The 18,730-nt window shown below is 40.7% G+C and overlaps 2 protein-coding genes and 1 long non-coding RNA gene across 3 annotated transcripts; 1 reads left to right on the forward strand and 2 right to left on the reverse strand.

Moving 5' to 3' along the window:
* Window positions 1-1,135: 1,135 nt before the first annotated feature.
* Window positions 1,136-4,884, reverse strand: LOC100121519 (glycosylated lysosomal membrane protein B). The gene is made up of 6 exons (XM_001605081.6): window positions 4,359-4,884; window positions 3,480-3,737; window positions 3,184-3,384; window positions 2,881-3,111; window positions 2,533-2,807; window positions 1,136-2,386 (listed from the first exon to the last, which is right to left on the reverse strand). Exons 1-6 carry the CDS (start codon window positions 4,452-4,454, stop codon window positions 2,239-2,241), a joined length of 1,209 nt encoding a protein of 402 aa, XP_001605131.1. The 5' UTR covers window positions 4,455-4,884; the 3' UTR covers window positions 1,136-2,238.
* A 504-nt stretch (window positions 4,885-5,388) lies between these two features.
* Window positions 5,389-7,651, forward strand: LOC100121540 (glucose dehydrogenase [FAD, quinone]-like). Its single transcript, XM_031924399.1, has 3 exons — window positions 5,389-5,700; window positions 5,745-6,062; window positions 6,131-7,651. Exons 1-3 carry the CDS (start codon window positions 5,452-5,454, stop codon window positions 6,575-6,577), a joined length of 1,014 nt encoding a protein of 337 aa, XP_031780259.1. The 5' UTR covers window positions 5,389-5,451; the 3' UTR covers window positions 6,578-7,651.
* LOC116416355 lies at window positions 7,379-10,425 on the reverse strand. The gene is made up of 3 exons (XR_004226796.1): window positions 10,049-10,425; window positions 7,749-7,963; window positions 7,379-7,621 (listed from the first exon to the last, which is right to left on the reverse strand). It is a non-coding gene; the product is annotated as an uncharacterized LOC116416355 (long non-coding RNA).
* Window positions 10,426-18,730: the final 8,305 nt, after the last annotated feature.

An 18,730-nucleotide genomic window follows, 5' to 3' on the forward strand; every position in this document is an offset into this window, starting at 1 on the left:
ATTAATTACGTTTGACTATTGTTATGTATTGCTAAAGAGAGAGAACGAGCGAGAGATATGCGACGGATCAGATGGCTACGAAGCGATGTAATTCGTGCAATAATATATGTGCGACACGGATCGAAAAGCGAGGGAGAGAGTACGTATATTGTACACATACAAGAGAACGAGGAAATATCGAGAGACTAAGCGTTGTTAAACCAAAAAAACGAAAACAAAATGTGAAACAAACCAAAAAAATGTGAAGGAGGGGGCGAAAGAGAGATATACCAATTGTAATTAGAACAAAAAAAGCGAGTGTGAGCGAGACGAAAGGATTCGGATGATGATGATGATGATGATGCGTATATAAAATATACTAATTAGTCGGAAGCGCGGTGAGCGAGCGACCGAGCGAGAGAGAGAGAGAGAGAGAGAGAGAGAGAGAGAGAGAGCGGATATATTGCGACACGAAAAGCGGCGAAAACGAAGCAAAAAAATTATAAACAATAAAAAAATGATTCTAGCAAAGGATTTATATATTCGATCGACGAGGGATTAATAAAAAAAGAGAGAGATTGATTTGTTACTTATATTAGTTAAAGAAAAACAAAAACGACCCTTATATTGATTATTGTAATTATAAAATAAATAATTATTATCGTAATAGTTAAAAATTAACAAGTTGTTACCGCTTTGTTATACACGATATTATTAATATACTAACATTATAATACAGAAAAAAAATCTGAGCGGATGTATCGTTGATTCGAACCCTTTTTTTAAATCTCAGGCTATGTGCAGACATGTTTTATTATCTGAAATGTAGATATGTCTATACGTAATCTTTTTCTCTTTTCCTTCTAATGGCTCGTCTCTTTTATCACATTTCCAATGTCTTTGATCCTTTTAATTTTTCCTTTTTTGTTTTTTTCAAATCGATTAAATTCATTTTACGAAATGGAAAGCAAAGATAAAAATGCTTGTAGCGGTTATTGATTGATTCATGTTGTATACATCGTTTAGTTCGATTTTAAATATTATTCTAAATATTTTGATTTATTTAAAACAAGAATTAAAGTAATCAAAATAAAAACGTTTGGTTATAATTTTTGTTATACAAGAGATGGATTTTTTTATATTTAGTAGTAAAATATTATTTTTTGTATAAACTTTTTGGTTTATTCGTGATTCATACAAGAAAATATACATGTGTATATAATATACCTAAGGATTATGCAGTTGAATTACTTTCATCAAGATAACTTTCGAATAGGTACTTGAACAAAAACTTACGTTTACGCTAGCATTATGGCAAAGACCCTTAATAACTATGAGGACATTGCTTAAACAGTAACGCGTGCAATCAAAAATATCAAATATCTTTCAAAAAATCAAGATTCTCAACAAATCATTAACAAGAATAAAAGTTGATCATTTCTTTCCTAATATTTTCTTCTACTAATAATTAATATATATATATACTTTTACTTTACATCGTATTTTGGACTTTGGAACGATTTCGTTAAAAATATGAAGATTTTGGTACACCAAAAATATCATCATTTCTATACGAAATGATCATTTTCTCTATTTAATATTAAAATAACTGAAGAGTATCACAAATATTAATTTCATTAATCGATTGCAACTGTTTAATATTAAAATCACAGTTGTCGCAAATTAATCAAGGAAATTAAATGCTAGTCATGATTATGCCTAATTGCTTTGCCAAATCTTTCAAAATGCATCACACGATTTCAATGAAATATTTAGTAGTTAGTATTTTCAGTTTCACATAATTGCTTTTGGTTGCTGTTAGAAATATGTAACAGTTGTCGATGTTCATAATCTACATACATATAGACACGAATTACGAGGAAAAAATATCCACATATATAGTTACAATTATCTACACGGCTCGATAAACGAACCGCGAACGCAGTGCTTGTACTCTTTTTGTGCCTTTAAAAAAATATACAAACTCTACTTTTCTATAAAATACAGATTTAAAATATATACCCGCATGTATATGTAATAAAGGACACTCTTGGTAATCGCTTGGACTCAATGGTGCCCTATGAAAGTAAAATAAACATGGATTGATCATCATATGGACAATTTACATTAAAACAATATTTACAATCATCATAGATATTATTTACTATTCCATATTATGATTTTCCATCTACTTTAGTTTCACAAGAGATCATTACCATTGACGCTCCTCTGGAAAACAGAACTGGCAGTTTTTACTTCTTAGCTGGGATTTTTTCGTCGCAAGCACGCCCAAATTCCCAGCGTCATGATTAATATCACTGGTACACCAACGCCAATAGAGATAATTAACATAACCATAACGGAAAATCGCTCGTCCGGTGGAGTCCCATACCCAGCGATAAAAGTCCTAACAAAAATCAGGTAAGCATATTTTTAGAAAGGAATTTCCCTTACATAAAATTATTATTAGATAAACTGAATTTTCGTATATTGCGGATGAATATTGAAATGTAATTTTTAATTTTTAAAATAGAAATAAGATATTGTACGTACCAGGTGGCATATTGGCTTTCCTTATAATAGTTTTCTCCTTTTGCACCCAGTGAAACATTCATTCGTTGTACGAGATTATTAAACAAGTTTTCTCCATAGTACATATAAAGTAAATTATTTTTGTTGAAATAATCGTCAACTGTAGCTTTTTTCACTGGATAGAAAATACTTCCAACAGAGTCCGTGACATCGCGAAGTTCATCTGTATAAGATACAGGTCTCCATTGTAGATAAGCTGACCTTTCATTAATCACAGGTGTACTTAAGTCCATGACCTTTAAAAAAATTCAAATTTAAGCAAACTAGTTACCACAAGTAACCAGTAGAATCATATCAGAGTTAAGTTACCTCGAATATTCCTGGAGTAAACTCATCATCCAACTTTCTTTTTGTGTCTACATTTAGAGTCAAATTGGGGCTAATTTCACTTACAACTAAGAATTCTAGAGCTAATCGACTACGAAGAAAATCTTTTCTAACTTGTAAGTGATCAAACACAATATCAACCTGTGTAGCATTTTCAGAATGCAACATACGAGGAGTGATATTTGAATGATTTACAGCCCCAAATCCATGCATCTGAAAATAAAGACAGTTGTTAAAAAAGTATACCTACATAATGAGCAAAATTGTTTGAATCGTTATACTCACCAAAAATGAAATGTTTCCAGACCGCACATTGTTGTATTGATCTTTATAGCTATCAGCATATGTATAGAATTGAACCAAATTATCATGTTTGGTCATATTCTCATGATGCCATTGGAAGTTTTCAAAATTAATTTCAGTAATATTCTTGTCATTTACCTCATCAATTCTTGAAGTATTATAGAAATCATTAAATTCAAGTATCTGTAATAAATACAACACAATAAATTTTATAATGTAAAATTTGTTATAGTTTATGCAATGTATACCTATGCATTTATATATTATGCAATAATTACCCTTTCTATAGCTACTCCAAATGTGTAAAGTGGCTTCTCCGTAAAATTCAATGAATTTGGTGTCCTTGATAAATACTTTTTCCAATCAATCTGCAGTTTTGCAGTGTGTGATGTGACAGCAATTAATATGGTTGGATTTTCTGTGAAATCCCAGAGGTAATGCAAAGTATCATTTGGTCCAACAGCTCTCACATGTGCTATCCTTACTTTTGTATGTTTACAAAGTTCCTTGCAGTCTTCATTAAATGAATATTCCAACTACAAAATGTAAATTATACAAATTATTAAAATGAACAATAATTACATTGTTCTTTATTTGATAACTAAGCTCATTTTGTTGTATAAGTAATTATAAAAATTTGTCATATAATGAACGATGGATAACAAGTTCTTTTTCATAAAATTGACATACATATTGTGATTTTTACAAAAATAATTTATCGATATTTACACAACTTGAGAAAATGATGAATTACTTGGCAAGTTAAGTTATTTCTTACAGATACAAATGACTAATTGATACAACAAAGACCAGACATCACAAAAATTTCATAGATATAACTTAGCATTAATTTATATGCATACTCAGCACATTTGAATTTAGAAGAATGACCATCTTTCTGGCCATTCATAACGTTGTTCTCTTCCTTATCGTTATATTTTGAGTACTTATAACTGATAATGGAGTATCGTTTCTAATTATTATTATTATTATTATAAAGAACAAAGAAATAACAGAAACCTGTATTCATAGTATACTCATAAACATCCTGTGATTTGATAACATAAGAGCATCCAAATGATTTATTGTTGAATCTCAACAGTTGTCTTACGACGTAATTCGAGTAGACTATACCATCATTACAAAAACAAACTCACCGTTCTCTCCAAACAATTCGAGGATCCAACAATCGCTAGCAGAACGCAAACGGCTCCGAGCACGCAAAAAACGCCCCTTTTCGCAGCGATGGCCATGGTAAGCAACGCAAATCTTTCAACAGATATAAGCTTGATCCAACGGCGAAATTCCAAAGACACTTATTCCCTTCTGCCACGTTAGTCTTGGACTCCAACAATGCATAATCTGGACAAGACAAGAAGCGAGTGACTAACCCTCACGCGCAGCAACAGCTGAATACAGCAAAACACAAACAATTTTGGTGAGGAACGACAGACGCAAAGAGAGAGAAAAATACATGCGTCAGCTTGCGCTAGACGCACACACGCGCGCGAATCACTGGAACGATACCATCGCGTATGTATATTTGACAAGTGATCGTATGTGTGCGTATAGCTATATAAGTACTGTTTTGTTGTATGCGATACGCTCTCGATCGCAGTTTTCGGAAAGTATGTATAAAACTGTGCAGTATGGCGCGATGATCGAGGTTATGCACTTAGGAAAGTGGGGGAAAGGCGAAGGCGAATGCGGAGAGAGAAATATGCGGGTCGGAGTGGTGGGAGAAGATGGATAATGAAATGCAAATAAGCAGCTGACTCTGATGGTAAGTAAGTAGCTGTCTAATTATTTTTGTTAACCGATTATGCTAGGATGGCTTGACACTTTGATAGTTATCGCATAAATGTTATTATATCGAATTCTCAGTGTTTGCTAAATATGCCGATTATCGGTAAAGTAGGTGACTTCAATTTTGACGGAAAAATCTTGTCATTTAAAATCTAGAAATTTAAAATTTTTATGCGCGGGAAGTGTGTGTTGAACGAAGTTTCGCTTATCTGAAGACGTGAGAATATAAATTTTATTTCAATTTTCTGGATGAAACTAAGATGAATAAATAAATTAATTAAACTACGATTACGTGGGCGTGCATTAGTTGGAAGTAAACGGCATTTAAATACGTGTTTTAACAACCTGATAAGATAATGTTTGTCACGAAACAAGCATGTTTCCTTCCACCTGACACGTAAGGCAATTCTGATTTCGTACATTAGTGAAAAGTATTCGGGAAAAATGACATGGTCGCCTGTCAATTACACAAACGCCTGTTTAAAAAATCCCACAGCCAATTCTTGCCGACCAAGCGTCTTGGCTCTGCTGGCCTTCATCACTCAGTACTTGGGTCAATCGTACGATACTCTTTACACGAAAGTGATTAATACAAATGACGTGCAAAGCGAGCACGATTTCATCATTGTCGGTGCTGCAGGTAGTGCTGGATGCGTTTTGGAGAACCGATTGAGCGAAATAAGCGATTGGAAGGTAAATTTTCACGATGAACGATTTATTACACACTCATATCGTAGATTTTATTGCTAGAAGCAGGAGAAGACGAGCCGATCGTCGTCGATGTTCCCGGAATGTCGTCTCTTTTAGCTCAGAGTAGTATCGATTACGCTTACCGGTCCGAACCCGAGCCGGCAGGAATCGGCGACGACGAAAAGAGAATTTTGGCTTATCCACGCGGACAAGTTATGGGCGGATCTAGTGTCATGAATGCGATGTGGTACACGCGAGGAAATAAACAAGATTACGACGATTGGGCAGCTGCGGGAAACGAAGGTTGGAGCTGGGATGAGGTTTTGCCTTATTTCAAGAAATCGGAAGATGCGAGAGATCCTGAAGTATGTATTATATAGTCTAATTATAGTCGTATTCGTGTATTGAATGTGAAATTTAAACGTTTTTAAAGATCATCGCTAAATATCCTGAATCGCACGCAACCTGCGGATACCAGACGGTGGGACGCTTTCCCCATCAAAATCACCTTACGCCTGCAATTTTGGAAGCCTGGAAAGAACTTGGTCTGGAGGAGATCGATTACAAAATCGGTGGTAACCAACTGGGCGTATCGAGAACGCAGTTCACTGCTGTTCACGGAGTTGGTCAAAGCACTAACGGAGCGTTCATCAGACCCATGAGGAGCCGAAGATCAAATCTTACGATAAAAACCAATGCTCGCGCTACGAAGATCGTTATTGACAAAGGTACCAAACGAGCTACTGGAGTGGAATACGTTATTACCGATCATCAGCGCAACTTTGTCAAAAAAGCCGTCGCTGCGAAAGAAGTGAATTATTTCCGCAGGTGTGATAGATTCGCCGAAGCCTCTGATGCTCTCCGGGATAGGTCCAACTGATGACTTTCAAAAGGCGAACATCGAAGTATTGGAAGACCTACCGGTTGGTCACAATTTTCACGATCACTTTCTGGTCAGACCTGTGGTACTCGACTCTGACCTCCTGAAAGAGTCTTACCCGAAGCACCGAAGACATGCAAAACGATCTCGTGTACTGGATGAATACTCACGAAGGTCCACTTTCCAATAGATCGGTCTTCGCACGAGACACGACCGGGTGTCGTTGACATCGAGTATTACGTAGGCGCTGGTACCAGCGATAAGTCCAATCAATCCACGAGTTTCTCCTTCATCCCTACGTCCTGCTACGATCAAGTGCGAGTTTCAGCGTTGATGCTGACGCCGAAGAGTCGAGACTACGTGAAGCTGAACGAAACCGATCCCGTTGGAAGTCAACCGATCGTTCGGTTGAACTTCTTGTCTGATCCTCGAGATGGGGAAATCATGATCGAGGGATTGAGATTCGCCAGAAAGCTCGCAGATACGAAAGCTCTTAAAAGAGAGGGATTGAAGAATTTGAAAAAAACCGATAAGTGCTTGCGAGAATTTCGAGTACGAAAGCGATGATTATTTGGAATGCTTGATAAAGAAGACGCTTTCCGTGGCGTATCACGGAGTTGGTACCTGCAAAATCCGAAGTTGAGGGTTATAGGCGTGAGTGGACTGCGGGTGATCGAGGCATCTGTGATGCCCAGCGTTACGAGGGGAAACACCAACGCAGCTGTGATAATGATCGCCGAGAAGGGTAGCGATTTGATTAATCAAGAATGGAATTGAATAACAAAACGAAATACTATAATGTGTCTGAAAGCAATTTATTCTTATAGTAATTATGCCATCTTACAATTTTTCATTACCTCGTACATATTCCTCAAGCAAACAGCAAACTCATCGCCTATTCACACATTCCTGTTGAACAACGCGTCAATGGTAGGAAACTCGTACCCCATTGGCTTTTTAACATTCCGCCAACGGTGGTGGAGTTACCAGACTTTGACACGTTAACGAGCACCAGACTGCCTGTATATTCCTCTCCAACCAGTTCTAAAATAAAAAAAAAATACGTGTATCTTATTACTCTGCGTTTCTGCAAACGGGGAAAATCACTTTGCAATTCCAAATTTCAGCCTAAACGAATTCCTGCACGTATTCGACTGCATATTATACGTACGTTATGTAAACGTGATTCTTTTGCCTAGTGGCGCATTGGCGCATGCTTCGAAGGATGTAGTCTATATAATATATGCCGGCGGCCCGTGCGTTGGTTGCGGGCACTGCAACTTTTTTTCCCTCTTCTCGACTCGTCGTGGTTCCTATACGCATCGCTGAATCGGTCGAAAGCACTTGTGTACAGCCGGTCGTCGGTATCCTCTTTTTCTCCCTCGCCTGCAATATTCATCAAGAGTAAAATGCGAGAGCCGGGCGTTGAATGATCAGTATATAAAAGCTTGGTTTTTTTGGGAAATGAACAAATTATTTATTTCTATCAATAAAATAGCAAGTTTCCAGATAAGGTTCAAAACCTCGAAGTCCTTTTGCAATCCGATAAAATTTATACAGCCCATAAGTTGTAAAGCTGACTCTCAGATAAGATAGTTCTCAGAACCGGTAACGCGGCGAAATTAAAAATTCATTTGACCAAACGCGCAAAGGGTTTATTGGTATAACAAAACAAAAAACCATACTCCAGACCTCGAAATCCTTTTTCCACCGGCTATAACATTATACACAGGGCGACGGCTCCCTCGAGCCCTTCGAGCGAGTCAAGCGCACACGTATCGAAGTTCCGAGCGCTGTGTGTGTGCGTTTCTCGAGGGAACAGCGGGTATATAGAAAAGCCGCAGCGGCGGCGGCGGCGGCGGCGGCGACGCTCGAGCCGAGAGGCAGCGAAACGTGCAAAAAAAAGAGCGTTAAACGACGTACGACCTTGACCGGAGTCTGCGTCTGGCGGCAGGTATATATGTTCGTTCCTTCTTTCTCTATATAGGCTCAAACGAGTTTTACTATACAGTCGCGCGCGCGCGCGCGCTCGGTGCGCTCTGTACAGCTTAATGCGATCATGCACAATACAATTCTCGATATATATAGCGCGCGCCGTCTCTCTCTCTCTCTCTCTCTTTCTCGTATTTTTATTTTTTAATTTTTTTCCTTTTTTCACGGCGACGGCGGCTCTCTCCAAAAATGCATTCTTACAATATATACCCGCGCAGTTTTCAAGACGGGAAGGATGGTTTTTTGCGCCCGTCTGCAAAAGCTGCTAAGCGCAGCGCTTTCGTTTTCCGTTGTCGGAGGATTTATATTGATTCGCGACGAGGTTGCCTTGATTTACAGTTTTTTATTTATCTCGATCGAGATTTTCGGTAAATTATTTATGAGAATTTTATTTCGTGGTGGTTTAAACTTTTGAGTGGGTAATAGATTGTAGGGTTTGCAGTTTTTGTTTCAATTTACAAGTAGTTAATAAACAAACAAAAAAATGTTATCGGTGCTCATTATCAAATTTTTGAGCTTCGATAAATATCACGTTCCTTGAAATCGTTCTGATTTATCGTTGTCTCTTCGTTCCTTATAACGAAGGCTTTTCGATGCATTTTTAACGCGCGAAGGTTACGTTTTTGTGTGCCGAAGGAGAATTATTCTCGATCAAAAAAATACATCCATACACATATCCAGAGAGAATAAAGAAACGCCTTGTAGCGAAATTTTCTTTAGCATAAAACGTATCACGAAATCAAGTCAAGAAAGGTATTAAATTTCTGTACGCGTACGTTATACATTTCCATGCATTTCAGTCTTTTGTCCGATCATTCCTTTCATATCAAAAATGCATTTGTATGCACTTTTCAATAGCACACGTGTAGATATATAGACTTTCGTCTCATAGTGAGAATTCAATTTTTAGAATATTTTACTAACGAAAATTTTGCAAACCTCAGTAGTATACCCAGGTTTATCGTATTAGTTTCGAAAGTATAAACTTATCCAAAAATGCAATACACGAGAAACTATGAAATAAAATGAAGAGGAGCTTTTAAAAAGTTCACGACTAAATGAAATGCATTCAAATGAGATCACGCGCGTCTGCAAATTTAAAGAAGAATATGACTAACGCTGCTCTCGAAATAGTTTGCTTTCGTTTGATTTTTTTTCTTCTGCACTTGATTGAATTACGTCCAAACAAAAGGCTGCTCTTGTGCACTTGGAAATCCGAGAAATATCTTTCGGTGTGTCAAGTATAAGTTCTATCTAATCCAAGAAATTGAGAAATAAGTACACCACGAAATGCACATTTTTTAAACGACTTTTTTTTCCACTCTGCAATCTCTCATCCTTTCGAAACGAAGCTTCTACGAAACTTGAAAAATACTTCCTTTTCAGCAAGCCGATAAAGCATCAGCGCATAAGCGAAAGATAACGTTATGTCGGCAGATAAGCGTATGAAGCAAAAAAAAAAAAAAAAAAAGAACTTACCAAACCTCGTATAGTATCCAGCGCACTCGAAAATCGGCGTACAAAGAAAAGCCTCGTGCAAAAATCTCTCTCCTCTCTCTCGCGCGAGATCAAGGCCACACTCTACAACCGCAACGTCTCTCTTGAAATAAACTCAAACTCTCGCCTATCTCTCTCTCTCTTGTCAGATGCGTGAAAAGCTCGCCGCGGGAAAATTCAAACGGCCGGCAAGTGGTTCAGCCGGCGGAAAAGCGCCGAGGAGAGGAATAGCCGCGGTGTAGTAGTAGTAGCAGCAGCAGCAGCAGCGGCAGCATCGGCTGCGTGTCGCCGAAGAGAGGAAATAACGCCGGCGTCGCTGCAGCAGCGGCTGCCTGCTCGCGGCTGCTCTACGAAAACGAGAGTGAGAGAGAGTCGGAGGGGAAGAGAGCATAGTATAGAAGCAGCTTTAAGGTTAAGGCGAGGAAGAGAGAGAAAGAGAGAGAGAGAGAGAGAAGGCGGCGATGGTAAAAGTAGAGGGAAGGACGCCGCCGCCGTCGCGCCTATGTGTGTGTGTCGTGCACGGCTTGGCCAAGGATCGACGGAGGGAGAACGAAAGAGAGAGAGAGAGAGAGAGAGAGAGAGAGAGAGAGAGAAAGAGAGAGAGAGAGAGAGAGAAAACGGATAAAGAGACAAACCGATGCTTGCCTTCTCCCTCCCCTCGCTCTTTCTTCGTTTGGCTTTTTCTTATTTCCGACGGCGCTCGTTTCTTCGCTGTATATGCTCTCGCCTTCTCTTTTTGCCCGGCCGTTTCTCTCTCTTTCTCTTCTTCGTTCGCTCCCTCGGCGCCGAGCGAGCGCTGTTATGTGTGTGTGTGTGTGTGCGTGTGTGCCTATGTGGATGTAAGTATAAGAAAATGCCTCGAAAGGAGAGAGAGTTTGTGTGTGCAGTGGCTCGAAGCTCTATTATTTCGCGCTGCACACACACACACACACGCACACACGAGGTTTTTCAAAATCGATTTGGCTTTTGTTGCCGCGCGCGAGCGGGGTGTCGATGCTTCGATGAGGCCGAGAGAGACCATGTGGTATTATTCCGATGCGGATCTGTGCTGAAATTATTGTTATTTTGAAACTTTATTTCGCGTAATCGCGCGGAAATTCATACTCGTAATTCTGAGTTCACCTTTCACACTTCTAACAAACGTATTTCCGCAGATGTAAGATAATTAACACCTCGCGATCAGCGTCGGGTCTTACCGGAGCTTACTTTTTCTACTCGTTTCACAACGGCGTCGAATAGCGCAAAGTTGTATGTATGTATATATACATTATAAAAATGGCTGATCGAGATGCGATCTCGCACGCAACATCGGGGAATGCAATTGTTATACGATGTATATTTCACATAAAGTGGGCTGTATATCTGAATAAATACACGCTTCTGGACAGTTTCCATGTAGATAAGTCTCGGAACGGAACTGCAATATTGTAAACGCTTTTCGAGTCTAATATTCAAAAATTCCGAAAAATCGCATCAGCTTATCTCTCTCTCTCTCTCTCTTTACAATCGAAAATCATCATCCTTTAATTTTCTCCGCTACACCTCGTCTCTTCACCAGAGAGTCGCGTTCTCCCTTTCTACTCGCAGCCGTCCCGGCGAAGCCGCACACAAGGACCATTATCAAGCGTGGAAGGTCAGAAAGCGAAGGTACAGCGTCTCTCTCTCTCTCTCTCCCCCCGACGAACGAAGGGAGAAGAAGAAGACGACGAAGAAGAAGAAGTCAAAGTATACCAAAGTAGGCGACGTTGTAAAAGGCAGATATACTCCCGAAGAGGCGAACGCCATATGTACGATCACGTGACTTTTGCCACGCACACACATGCACACGAGTCGCTGTATAATATATCTGTATAAAGGCGAAAGTTTCGCGGAGAGGCTGCCGCGCACGCTGTCAAATTCTCGAAGCGTCGGTCTAGCCCTTGCTCTTTGCCTTCCTTTTTTTCCACGTTTCGTGCGGTTTTTTTTCTTTTGGTTCCCTTTTTTTCCTTTCTCGGACGATCCCTATACTCGACGCGCGCTCGCTTCCTTTCTTCCTTTTTCGGCTGTTTCGGTTTCACTTTGGAGAGAGAGAGAGAGAGAGAGAGAGAGAGATAGTGGGCTGACTTTGACGGGGATTTGGAGAAAATTTCAGAGGATCGGGGGTTGGCCGACGTTTAGGGTTGGTATTTAATTAGGAGCTGGATTTGAAATTAAAAAAAAAAACTTTGAATAAATTTACAATCATAAAATGCATTATCTTACCTCTCCGCAAGAAAAAACCGAATCCACCTCTCACACGCACCCACTGTAAAATAAAGTATTACTCCGGCAATAATCGCACTGTGCGCGTCGTTCGCACGCTCCCTCGGTGTATAATACTTACAGCCTCGACGTTTATACATCGCGCTCGTGCGTTCGCTCGCGCTGACTTTGGCCTTGTCGTAATTTTCACCCGCGCGCGTCTGCATCCTCAATGGGAAAAAAGCCGCCGCTCGCGCGCGACTCGAGCCAACAATGACGCGCGCGAATCGGCGTATCGCGAAAAAAAAAAAAAGAAAAAAAAAGAAAGAGAGAAAGAGGAATATATCGAGTCGGCTGATGGGTGCGTACACATATTTGCGTGTATGATGGCTTTACGATTATGCCGGGCCCGTATGCGTTATATGCGCGCCTGACTTTTCACAAATGTCGCTTGTGCTTTGTAATGGGAATTTTTTTATTGCTTATTTTTCCTTTGGCTTCAATTTTAGGAAATCAATTTAATTTAAGAAAATCGCACTAAAGATAAAGCGTCTGAAGAATCGCATCATTTCTCCCTGAAACACACGGCAGTCGTTCCTATACGATTCTTCAGGCGCGTCGAATCGACAACAGGTGAGCGTTCGCCGACTGTCTCTGCTTTCCTCCTCTATACAAGAGAACCTATCCCCCTATGCGCGCTCACTCGTTATAGTACACCTTCTACACACACATACGCGCGGGGACGCGGCTGTTGCTCACACACATGCACATACACACAAGCCAGCTCCTGTCTTACAGGGGGAACGTCCTCGATAAATTGCGCGTGTGATGCGCCGCACATGCACCTGTGTGTGCGACTGTATAAACGAGTGCACGCGGCAGCGCACACTCCGCAGCTTTGTGTTCGGGGAGAAAACGATGAAAAAAAAAAAGAGCTAAAACTCGCCGCTGCTGCTTCGTTACGCCGTGTTGTATATACTTTTGTTGGCCTGCTGTGATTTCGATGTCGCCGATATAAATGCAATTACGCATTCGAAAATTAGAAACAATCTAAAATTTTGAAAAAAGAAAAAAATACGCTTTATTTTCGACACGCGAATACGTACACGCGCAGTTTCGCGCGTGCGCGCGCGCGTATGATTTCGTGTCTCTCAATAGAGAGAGAGAGAGAGAGAGAGAGAGAGAGAGAGAGAGAGAGAGAGAGAGAGAGAGAGAGAGAGAGAGAGAGAGAGAGAGAGAGAGAGAGAGAGAGAGAGAGAGAGAGAGAGAGAGAGAGAGAGAGAGAGAGAGAGAGAGAGAGAGGATCGAGAGCTGGCGCAGAAACGAGCGCGCAGGGAATCCAGTCCTTCCAGTCTTTAAAGCCCGCAATGGGAATGCCGGATAATTAGTGATAAAGGACGAGAGCGACGAGAGGAGCCTGTATATATTTTTCTCGCCGGCGCACTCGGCATACTTGCAAGCCCTTATATGCGCTTGATTTCCGTTTATATAATGCCGGAGATCGGGGAGCTTTTTGCGCTGGATTAATTTCTCGATTTATAATACTTTATATACGTTCGATCGGCAGATTTATGGGGTGCAGTGCGAGAACGTCGCGAGTACGAAGCCGTGCGCAAAAGTATGCGCGAAAAGCCGGTGAAACGTTAATAGCGCCGTTTCAATTGCGCGCACACGTACATCTCGATAAGGCAAGAGGAGCGAGGACTGCGAGGTAAGAGAGAAAAACGAATAAACGAGCCGAGTGCTGGAATCTCGAGCGACGTTTTCTTTGCTTCTTATCTGGTGCGGTATAGCTATACTGCTGCTCGATTTATTATGATTGGCCCGGAATACTTTCCTCGTATACAAGCAATGACGGTGAAACATTTATTCGAAGAGCTTTGTTCTGCATTTTTTCAAAGCCAATTACAACTAACCGCGCAGCGCGTCAATTTTTCCCCCTGAAAATTGGCTCCCCATCGTCGATACACGTATACCGCCTGCACCAACGGCGCGAATTCCCAGGAGCTAGCAAACTGCAGCAACGACGCCGCGCGCGCGCGCGCGCATCAGCTGATGCACAAGGCCAAGGCAGTAAGTTTTTGCTCTCTAGGCCCTCGTCCCTCTGCAGCTCTCTCTCTCTCTCACTCTCGCGAGCAGCCTTCGCCGAGACTGTATATCCCCCGATCCCGCGAGGAATGCGCCGCCGTGCTATGCGTGTGAGAGAGAGAGAGAGAGAGAGAGAGAGAGCGGACGATTACAATGCGAATTTCCGCTGGAGTTTTACGCGTCGTGTGCGTGCACCGATGCGAAATTGTAGGCTTTTCGCGTGTGGATTAATTTTTGCCACGATGCGATATACGAGTCTGTAAAAATTGCTACGTGTATGTATAGGGGTCGACCTTGGACCGATCGCGTATTATGAGGTTGCGAGGTATCGAGTTATGAGGATGCAATGTTGCTTAACGAGAGGAGAGTCGAGATCGGTATGAGTTAGTGTAATTGCGAGCTTGATATCGGTCGTCGGACTGGTTGGCGAGAGAGAGAGAGAGAGAGAGAGAGAGAGAGGTGTGCAGGGTGTATACAGTAATTGGACGCTTTCGGTTGCGAGAAACTCGAAAAAAATATATATATTTATATATATATATATATATATATATATATCCAGCTTTTTCAACGGGAAATCGAATTTTCGCGCAACTTTTCTAACCGATCTCTCTGCCGATCCCTATAACGAACCCGCTTAGTTAAACCTATATATAGTCAATCTCTTCTCTCTTCTCTCAAAGAATTCGGTCTCTGCCTGCAGACACGCATTCCCTCCCCACACACTGCAGGACGATCGGGAGAAAAACGCGAGGGCGCTCTGGGGAAGCAAACCGGTTTCACGGCCGCCGCCGCCGCCACCGCCTCCTGCGAAATGATCCGTCTGCGTGTCCGTGTGTATAGCGAAGCTCCTCGGAGCCTGGGTAGTATGCCTCTGTATGTCTATAGGTATATACCAGCTCTCCGGCGAACAAGGGAACCTGCGGTGCGCGAAAGAGAAAGGATGTGGTTGGGGGAGATAGAGGGAGAGAGACGCGGGATTTTAAGCGTGTGTGTGTGTGCGAAAAGTCTTCGCTTTAGATACGGTCGTATAAAAGCGAGGGAGAGGTTTATTCCGAGCTGAATTTTCCCGTGAGCTTGACCGTGAAAATCGGTAAGGTATGGTGATGGGTCGGTTGAGGGTTTTGCTGGTGGATTTTAAAGCGATGTTTTTGCTACTTGTGTAGCTTTTTCAAGGATCACCACGGGGATGAAAAATCGTGTATTCGGATAAATATTATGCTCATAAATGTGCGTAATACCGCGTAAAAATAAGTATTCGTGATGGCTCTGATGAAGCGGCTGTTATAACTTTCTATTTATCGAGTAAACATTTCGATGCATTAACGCGCATGAGCTAAAGGCGTACGTTATCGCAAGAGACTTCTACTATCGTTCAACATAAATAGAAAATATTGAGCTATTAAACGCGCGCATAATTTATTTGTATTCGACTATGTAGCTCGTGATAATTGATGAATATTGTAAGGAAGTTTATGCAACAAATAAAATCATCATTCCGCGTCTGTATACAGATCTTACGTAATGAATTTATATTTTCAACCATCGATAACCCTGTGTCATAGCTAAAATATTTTATTGGAAAATTAAAACATCCGAAAACAAGAATCACATCCCATTCCCACAACATTACGTACATACATAACGCACCTGCAACAACCTGTGCACCAACGCGCTTCACCAAAGTAGCGCAGACGTTACATTAACGCGAATCCAGCTCTCGCGCGAGACGTCGAAAAAAAAAAGTAAAAGGTATTATAAAATTCGGTAATTTTAATTTCTCGACGTTACGCAAAACCTGTACCTTCGTCCATTATACACATGGACTACACCTACATGCAAACACTCGACGCAAAGGATGAGATGACGCAAGCTCTCGCGAAGGTACAAAATTCATTTTATAATCGGCAGATCTCAAGCGCGAGCGCCGAGAAAGCATCGGCAAAACTACGTAAAAATCTACCCACACGCATGTGTGTGTGTGTGAACAGTGTATCGAATAACCGCGAGAAACGGTCTCGTGTGCGTGTGAGGGAGAGAGAGAAGATATTGCAAAGAGGCTGCAGCAGCAGCAGCAGCAGCAACGGACGCAACAGCGCCGATGCCCGAGAACTGGTTTATAAAGTCGAGAGATGATAACGACGCGATGCGCGGCTGCTGCTGCTGCAGCTGCTGCGAGGGCTTCTTGCCATTGCTAACCCAGTATCGGAGAGTCGGATGCTTTCATTGGTGTATCGAAGCGAAACTTTCGATTCGGTTTTGAAATAGGTTTTTGAAGATGGAAATTTTTTATTTATTTATATAGCGCTTTTTTATCATAAAAAGTTTTTATTGAGCTGCAACTTCATTATTAATTAGTTATTTGCAGACCCATCAGTTATATTTTTTGAAATGTTTAAAATTACAACTGTCTTGAAGGCTTAATAATTATGCCTGTATCTATTACTAGTTTTGTAAAAGGCTAAAAATAAATTGCTCTAGAAAATTAAAAATAAGTTTTACGTTATATTTATTAATAGGCAAGTGCACATCTATTTTATCGTTATAAGGTTTTCAAATCGTTTCTTTTTTTCCATCATAGAAAGTTCATGAGCTATACTGTTAATATTCGAAAATTAAATATAAAACTTTCAACAACGTATATCCCAAGTTGAAATGTTTCCCGCAAACATTTCAAGTAATAAATCTTCTAATAATTAGAATAAATTTGGATTCAATTTCGTTTTCAAGACACGCTATAATTTTTCTTGAACATACCCTCGCACATAGAAAACCACTATTTATTACTTATTTCATTTATAACCACACATCAATCATTGAACAATTCGGAAATCCTCAATAAAATGACGACCCCACCCAGTCTATAAAACCTCATTTTCTCAATTCGAATTTATATCAGAAATAATTCTTAGAAAGCTACAGAAAAATCCCACGAGGGCGACTATCCCGTTCATTTTTCAATCGTTAAAAGCAGTTCAAAAATCCTTAATCAACCCAAGCCATGAAACCTAATTTTTAAAAAATCAAGTCCGCAAGAAGCGTATCGAGATTTATAGTGCAGTAAAGCGATAAATAAAATAAACGTGCAGCTCGTCGGAGCGGATGGTAACAAGACAGGCGCGACCCCCCGTGTCGCCCGCCTGAAGCTTCGAGTAGTGCTCTGTCTGTCCGGTCGAGACGAGACTCCAGAGCTAAGGCTCTGGCGCTGAAATTTAACTGCTCGCTCGACAACCAAACGACAGCGACTTTGCCTCGCCTGTGGGTTGACTCTTTTCAGATGACATCTCGCGCTGTACTTTATGCTTCGACGAAGAGGAGTTGACATGCTGCGTGGGCTGGAGGTCTTTTTATCCTTTTTTACGTCGTGTCTTAAGTCTTGGAAATGTAGTCGAGATGATGGTAAACGAGCTTGTTCATTAAAGTGTGTTATATTGGGCCGATGGAAGGATCGATTGAATTTTATGAAACTGTATTTTGTCGGTGTACTAATTTAAGTAGAAGTAGATCGACATAGCAAGACGCTTGTGTGAAATCCATCTATGATAAGCTAAATTGCAGACAAACTACTATACTCTTCCTTTTAAATTTCACCGAATAGAAAAGGCAAAATCTTCCTTTCCTCTTTTACCCACATTAAAAATTCAAGCACACGCGCATAGCTTTTTATACGATAGCTACCAAAGTCGGATCACACGTTAACCATTCTATTCTTTCGCAAGCCGAATACAACGCATTTCTCGCATTATAAAACGAACAACTCGTTTTAAATCCACCGAAAATTATTATATTTTTTTTTAATCCTTGCCTCCAAACCACTTTTTTTATACGACACGCGTGTAAAACGTGCGCAATTGTTAAAAGTTTTGGCAACGGAATTTTTAAAAATAAACGCTCTCTTCTTCCTCAGCTATATCCATTAACCGTCTCTCGCGTTCTTGAATGAAATTAAGCCTCGCGCTCTTCACTTTATATTTCGCTTATATTATCGTATACACCAACGAGAACAACTCCGTAGCTGTCTCTCAATAACACGCGCGTCTCCCGACGGCCCAATTATTTCTCGCAATCCTAATTACACGCATACGCGCCGATTACCATAATGGCACATCCTTTATTATATATGCATACATTGTACAAAGCCAAAACGCTCATATACTGCACACACATCCCCGCGACGATTAATTCCCCTCGAATTAACCGCGCGAAATTGCCGGCTAATCGCTCTCTCTCTCTCTATTTAAATTAACATCTCTCTCTCTTTCGAAAAAATTACGCAATTCCGACATACTTTCGGTGCCTCATCCGCAACGACAGCACACGTCTCTCTCACGAGTGAGAAGCTAAAAACCGCAAAGTGCA

This window comes from Nasonia vitripennis, chromosome 2 (genome assembly GCF_009193385.2).
Source record: "Nasonia vitripennis strain AsymCx chromosome 2, Nvit_psr_1.1, whole genome shotgun sequence".
Taxonomy (NCBI): domain Eukaryota; kingdom Metazoa; phylum Arthropoda; class Insecta; order Hymenoptera; family Pteromalidae; genus Nasonia; species Nasonia vitripennis.